Source organism: Oncorhynchus gorbuscha, linkage group LG05 (assembly GCF_021184085.1).
Source record: "Oncorhynchus gorbuscha isolate QuinsamMale2020 ecotype Even-year linkage group LG05, OgorEven_v1.0, whole genome shotgun sequence".
Taxonomy (NCBI): Eukaryota; Metazoa; Chordata; class Actinopteri; order Salmoniformes; family Salmonidae; genus Oncorhynchus; species Oncorhynchus gorbuscha.
Genome location: NC_060177.1, coordinates 61,671,629 through 61,679,037, shown reverse-complemented (window position 1 = coordinate 61,679,037; position 7,409 = coordinate 61,671,629). Strand labels below are relative to the sequence as shown.

General features: G+C 39.0%; 1 protein-coding gene across 1 annotated transcript; it reads right to left on the bottom strand.

Annotated features, from left to right (window-relative positions):
- Positions 1–49: 49 nt before the first annotated feature.
- On the bottom strand, positions 50–1,570 carry LOC124035190 (immediate early response gene 5-like protein). Its single transcript, XM_046348618.1, has one exon. It carries the CDS (start codon positions 1,441–1,443, stop codon positions 457–459), a length of 987 nt encoding a protein of 328 aa, XP_046204574.1. The 5' UTR covers positions 1,444–1,570; the 3' UTR covers positions 50–456.
- Between the last annotated feature and the right edge of the window lie 5,839 nt (positions 1,571–7,409).

Here is a 7,409-nt window from a genome sequence, read left to right as displayed (position 1 = left end):
CATGTATTATTTACTTACCAAAATTATACTACCTTGTTTTGTGGAGGGACATCATTAAGTATGATGGCATGCCACAGAAATTATGTAAGACATATTTAAACAAAATTAACTTGGTCTACAAAAGGCCTAATTAAAACAGCCTATATTGCCCTATAAAATGCACAATACACCTGGTAATTTTCTTATAATTTCACGGCAGTGATATCTATACATTTCTTGTGCAAAATAGCTGTAATTATGTTCTATTATCGCATGGTGGAGCTCGTTCTGCGTCACACATTCGTGCCGATCACATGAAGGCAACATGCTGGTGCAGGATCAAGAAAGGGCCCTCTCCGCAAAAGTGAAATTGAGTTCAACAGCTTTTAAAATGAGAGGAGAAGAGTGTTAAGTGTGTAAAATACATATTTTATTTGAGACCAGCAATGGAGTGTAGAAAAAGTAAAAGTGTGTCGCTCAAAAAGCTTCAATTGCTCTCGTCCATGCGCCGCTGCACGCCAATGCTTGTTTGCAACAGTTTGTTTGTCCATTAACTAGGCTTACTTGTTCCAAGTCCGTTTGCCAGGTCAACAGCTCATTAAACCCCGAGTCTAACACTGACATGAGATTGGAGATGTTATTTGTGTCCAGCTGTTCGGAATTACAACAATAAACGTCCTCAGACCTAATCTGTTTGCATGACATGGGCAAAAAGTCAGACAGATAATCGGAATCAGAAACATAACTTGAGTCAATTTTTCGTTTCTTAGGTGAACCTTGCAGGCACTGACCATGTTGTTTAAAAGACAAGCAGTAGTCTGCGTGGAGATATCCATAATCGACAGTAGTCACTACATGTGTGTCCAAGTCCAATACAGTCTTTTGATTGTTGGGTGTGTTTGAAATAAGAATGTCCCGTTTGAATGTGTAAGGTTCGGAATAATAGTCCCAGCTGATTTCCGAGTGCAACAGGTTAGAGTCACAATGACGCACAGGCGCCATGGGACAGGCAATTACCGTCTGGGTGTGCGCTTCGGGCACCATTGCTGGGTTAAAGTCACAATGACGCACAGGAGCCATGGGACAGGCAGGTACCGTTTGGGTGTGCGCTTCGGGCACCATTGCTGGGTAACCAGCCGACTGTGGTGCTGCGCAGTGGTAAGTGTCCAACGAATCCCCGCTGTAGTTGCAGCAAAACTCACCAGCTCTATCGTCGCAGTTCCCGGTCAATTCAAATGAGTTATGCCTTTCATCAGAGACTGTCCTCATCTCCCCGTTCTGCTGTATGCTGTACATTCCTGCGAACTCTACGCTCATGTAAAAGTCTCTAGCGTTCGCCAGGACGTAGGTAACTAGCAGGTTCTTGTGGAGCTTGATACCTCCTCTCTGCGTCCTGGAGTTATGGATTTTCTGCAAAGAAATGGAGATAATATTCTGTGCGTCAATGGCACATTCCTCCATCATTAAAAATTTCCAACTGTTTTTATCTGATACTAGTGAAAAAATAAACGAATCTGTGCGTAAAAATAGCAATAATCTGCCTAGAGTTTAATCAATTCGTGAAGAACATCTGAACATGCTTTCCCATACTTTCTGGAAATGGGCATGATGTTTCTCATTGCTGTGAGAGATTTAAAGCTATTTCGCATAGGTTACTCCCCATTGCTGTTTCCACCAACAAAACCGCGGCGTAGTTAAAGAATGGCTTGCTTGCCACGCCTTGTAGTAGGTACTAACCAATGAGAGAGAGGCTGTTATTCTACTGTTCAAATATGTGTGCCAAAAGCGCACAGCCTACTAATGCTTTCATCTCCCCAACGGTAATTTATGGAAACCCATTGTATTGCTGTTATTGCAATATATTACGTTTATCATCAAACATGACATTTAATCAAATGACTATTTCAACTCATCCAACATATAGTTATGTTGAATGAGATGTGCAGAAATTAATTGAATAATGAATGACTGAATCTGCTGCACGCACACACACAAACACAAACACACACATCGAGTTGCACATCTGCTGATAGAAGACAGATGGGTGACATCATATTGGTCACCTGTGTGTGTAGCGAAACGCTTGTGTTTCTAGCTCCACAGTGCAGTAATATCTCACAAGTAATGTCTAACAATTTCACAACATATACCCAATAGACACAAATCTTTCATATTCTGCCAAATACTGTAGGTTACTGTAGAATTGACCACTTAGGTGAAAATAACAACAGAATTAAGACTATTATGACCTGATAAAACTGTAGGTCAAGTTAGTAGTGTGTGATAGTAAGTCTGTCAGTGTATAGCAGTGCTTAAGTGTATATTTTCAGAATGTCCAGAATCAGGGAATCAAATGAGTGTGACTCCTTTTGACTGTCTTTGAACCTTGATACAAGGGATGTCCCCCACCCACAAGGTGATCATTTGGTTTGCTATAGCCTCAGTCTTTCAAATACAACGCATCGGCGGAGATGGAGGCATGCAGTAACAACAATGCAGCCGACTACCATTACACTCAAGCCGGTGTTGTTTAAGTGTTTAACTGTAATAAAGGATGGGAACTACAATTCCAACGTATACTAGAGTAAAAAAAAAAACTCAAATTCATCCACATCCATTTTTTTTCTTCTTTTCTTGACACTGCCATCATAAATGTCAAGTCAGGGCACATACGTGACAGTCGCACACACACAGTTAACATCTCTGTCAAAGTGGGGCATAGTTACAGCACCAAGCACTATCAGGGTGCAGGTCAAATGTTTAACACCATGTCACCCTCTTTGACAGACAGAGAGACAGCCAAGTCAAGGGCGCTAATGCAGTGACCTGCAGCGATACACCTGTTTATGTGCCATCCTTGTCTAACTCTCAATTAAATGATTGTCATTTAAAGTAGACACCAAGCAGCAGTATAAAAATGTCCATATTATAACATGTTAATGTGTTGGATAAGAACCTATACTCACCCTGAGCACAATTGACAATATGTCCATTACTCGTTCAACACTGCTAGATGGACAGACGAAGGAGAAACAATGCAAGGAAGTAGACAAGTGGTACAGTAGTAGCCTCAATCGACTCAGAGAGAAATAATGGCCTTAACTAGTGATAGGCAAGAGGGAGATGGCTATTGAAGGCCTTGAGGTAAAGATATCAAGAGGAAAGAGTCTACACAGAAAATAATTGTGCCAACGACTTGATCTGCATACTGTTACAGAAAACAACCCTACGGATTCTCTGAATATCACAATCAATTCTGTTTCAGTTGTCTCGAGAGTGGACCCATTCCCAAAACGGCAGCTAGTAACAGTACAGTGCTACGATCTGTTTTGACCTGTAGAGAAAATAAAGCGATTACTGTCTCAGAGAGTAGTAGCATGTGGTTTCGGTGACACCTTGTTCATCACAAGGGTTATTGATGTATAAGCATGACAATATATATATATATATATATATATATATATATATATATATATATATATATAAAATTGGAAAAAAAAGTTTACTCTCCAAGGCAGTGAAAAGAGGATGGGAAGAGTATAGTTCTAAGACTAGATCTCTGATCAGGGTTAGCTCTTTGAATTTTATACATTTATTAAATGATCTCAGTCAACGACCTACTGTATATAAACTTCTAAAATGCAAACCAATCATTTCTAATCCCTGCAATGCAGACTAATTTCTGTGTAACAGGGAAGAGGTAAGGTGATGAAAGAAAAAAAGATTGAGGCTGTTGGCTGGTAAAGATGCATACAATTGCCTCCATCAAGCAAGTGTGCTAAATTTACATATGCATACGCAAGGTTATTGTGAGGATGGAACAATAAGGAGAGAGAGAGAGAGAGAGAGAGAGAGAGAGAGAGAGAGAGAGAGAGAGAGAGAGAGAGAGAGAGAGAGAGAGAGAGAGAGAGAGAGAGAGAGAGAGAGAGAGAGAGGATGGATGGATGGATGGATGGATGGATGGATGGATGGATGGGGAAGAGCAGGATATGGTGTTGTATTCATATTTAACCACTACAGGAAGGATCCTTCAGAAGACTCTTCTGAAGAAGAGCAGAAGAGACTAAACCTGCAAAGTCAGATATATAATATTTAATGCAAATTTAATAGAAAGTTGTAAAGATTATATATATATATTGACACAATTTCTCTGCCAATGCCACTCCCATGTCAGAACGACTGAAAGCTCTAACAAAGACGGCGAAGGTCTTACATTAAGAGCACCACACAAATGTACAATAACATTGTTTTTTGTAAACCTGTGGGTTCCTTTTTGGAGCTATAGAACCCGTCTTTGAACCATAATACACACTGCAGTGTTTAATATTAACAACATCAGCCACTGTAGCTGTTTATTTATACTATGAAAGTTATATTGCAAGGGGCACATTCATAGGTTCTGTACTCCTGAAAACAAAAACAAAACTTAAGGAACAGGTCAGATTTAGCTTTTATAACCACAATATGTAAATATATGAACAAATAGCAGAGCATTTACTACTGAAGGTCTTTGCTGTTAAATGTGGCAAACAGATGTATGAAATTCAATCCATTCACACATGAAAACATACTGTATGTTGAATTTAACACAAGTGCTATGAAAAAAGAAATGAGTAAAAACATCTGAAAATGTAGCCTAAGTCATAAAGTCATAATGTTTCCATGTGTTGTGTATGTGCACGGCACACTGAGAGCAAAAGAATGAAAATAATTCAGGCTACATAAATCAACCTCGTGTTTCAGATCATATGACACTTACTCTCTATGTCCTTTATGTTATTTCCAACATATCCTGTTACTAATTTCCTCCCACAGTTTTCCATTTCCTGTGTGAAGGATCACCTGTACAGAATGCACTGGTTCCCTGCCTCATGCTTAGACTGGAAAACAGGAAAGCGGGTTCAAGGGTGTCCAACATGTTGGCTACTATTCATACACACAGGCATGTGAATCCCAGCATGGCAGTACTCCCAATTCTCAGACCAGTAAATTGTGTTTTATTGAGCTTCCTTGCATGAACACTGCCAGAAATTTGAACTCCAATGTTGAATGAGGTATAGTCATATTTCTCAGATATTCCATACTGCCAGGACATGCTGTTTTGTCAGCATGTCCATTACCTACAATCAGTCACATTGGCTAAGCCCAATCAATTAGCTGTTATCACTATGGTTCCCTGTTCTAAGGGACTTCATCTAATGTGTTCTGATATGACACGATGATCAATAACATGGTGCCCTGTAGGGTGTCCCCTTGACCATGTGCATCTCAGACAGTCAGTCACTTCACTATACAACTGGAGCTTGCTCGCTCGATTGTGGAAGCATGCAGATTTATGCCTGAGTGATGCTAGCTAGCTCCTGCATATTTGACGAAAGCCTTGTTTGCATATACCCTCTCTTTCCCGCTCTTCCTCTCTCCATTTTCTTGGAAGCGTCACTTTAATATGTATGCAAATGGTTTGTGCTCCATGCGTTGATTGTGTGGCCTCCTGTAGTCAGTCAGTCAGGCGGTAGGTGTGGGGAAAGGATTTTGTATTCATGAGACTGCATCAGTCTCTACCAGCTTAATGCGAGGGACTGTGACTGGCAGAGGCTCTGTAGTGCAGCCAGAGTGCACTCTTACTGCCTCTCTGTGGAAGTTATGCTAGTAGCAAACGATAGAGGCAATCTTGTGTATGCCAATGCACTATTGCCACTATACTATTCTTTCTACTTTGATACCGGCCTTTGTGAAACAGTTACTCACTGTATCAGTACAGGACCCTATACCTGTAGATCAGGGGTCTTCAACCTTTTCTTCCCCAGGGACCCCCGCCGAGGCGAACTGGTGACCCAGGAACCCACATCACATTATGTGAAACAATTATATATATTTTTTCATATCTTTTCTTATTATCAGGTGAATGATAATGGCAAGGAGAAGTAATCAACATTTTAAAATGAATAGATTTAGTGATTGTTTTTCATTATTTTGAACTCCCCGCATTTTAATTGGGGCGGCAGGGTAGCCTAGTGGTTAGAGTGTTGGACTAGTAACCGAAAGGTTGCAATTTCAAATCCCTGAGCTGACAAGGTACAAATCTGTCGTTCTGCCCCTGAACAGGCAGTTAACCCACTGTTCCTAGGCTGTCATTGAAAATAAGAATTTGTTCTTAACTGACTTGACTAGTAAAATAAAGGTAAATAAAAAATTAAAAAATTGGAAGAGACAGTTTAAACTAACATAGCTTAATAGCTAGAAAAAGGTAACTCCAAAGACATTTTCGCTAAAATCAGCTGTTTAGCTGGTTAAGCAAAAGTGAGCCATGTGTTGGCAAAAAATGAATGTCCAAGTCAAGAAACATTACCAGTAGCCGTGAACACTTGCCTTGACCTGTCCTTGGGATAGCTACAGATTGTAACACCAGATAATGTAATTTAACCCAAAACAATTGGTATCTATTATACTGGCTGTAACAGGTTTGCCAACACAAAATGTTGCCAGATATTTTTCAACTAACCTTGTATTCAGTGGTGTAAAGTACTTAAGGAAAAATACTTTCAAGTACTACTTAAGTAGTTTTTGGGGGGTATCTGTAATTTACTATTTATATTTTGGACAACTTTTACTTTTACTTCATTATATTTCTAAAGAAAATAATGTACTTTTTACTCCATATATTTTCCCTGACACGTGAAAGTACTTGTTACATTTTGAATGCTTAGCAGGACAGGAAATTTATCAAGAGAACATCCATGGTCATCTCTACTGCCTCTGATCTGGCAGACTCACTAAACACAAATGATTTGTTTGTAAATTATGTCTGAATGTTTGCCCCTGGATATCCGTAAATAAATTAAAAAACATGAAAATGGTGCTGTCTGGTTTGCTTAATATATGGAATTTGAAATGATTTATAATTTTACTTTTGATACTTAAGTACATTTTAGCAATTACATTTACTTTTGATACTTAAGTATATTTAAAAAATATATTTTAGACTTTTACTCAAGTAGTATTAGACTGGGTAACTTTCACTTTTACTTGAGTAATTTTATATTAAGGTATGTTTAGCTTGATTAACTTAGTATGACAATGGTTACTTTTTCAACCATTGCTGGTATTGGCGATACCATCTTCATCCTCGATTCATGGAAACAATAGTCTCATAAAATGTATGTGTCCAGTTGCCCCCCATTTGAATTGAGAAAATTCTCTGTTATTTCAATAAATAATGGTTTTGCTCCATGAAGAAATCCAACAATGTGTAAGCCGCCATCTTATCTACTTCAAGTCTTCTCTCAATGATCGAGACAGGTGTCTGTCATGACATGCGGCACTTTGGGGTGGAAGCACCTACTTATAAAATATTGGAATTATACTGAACAAAAATATAAATGCAACATATAAAGTGTTGGGCCCATGTTTCATGAGCTGAAATAAAATAT

Excerpts from the sequence above, each read along its gene's own strand:
- LOC124035190 (XM_046348618.1), bottom strand. The coding sequence starts at position 1,443 with ATGATGGAGGAATGTGCCATTGACGCACAGAATATTATCTCCATTTCT.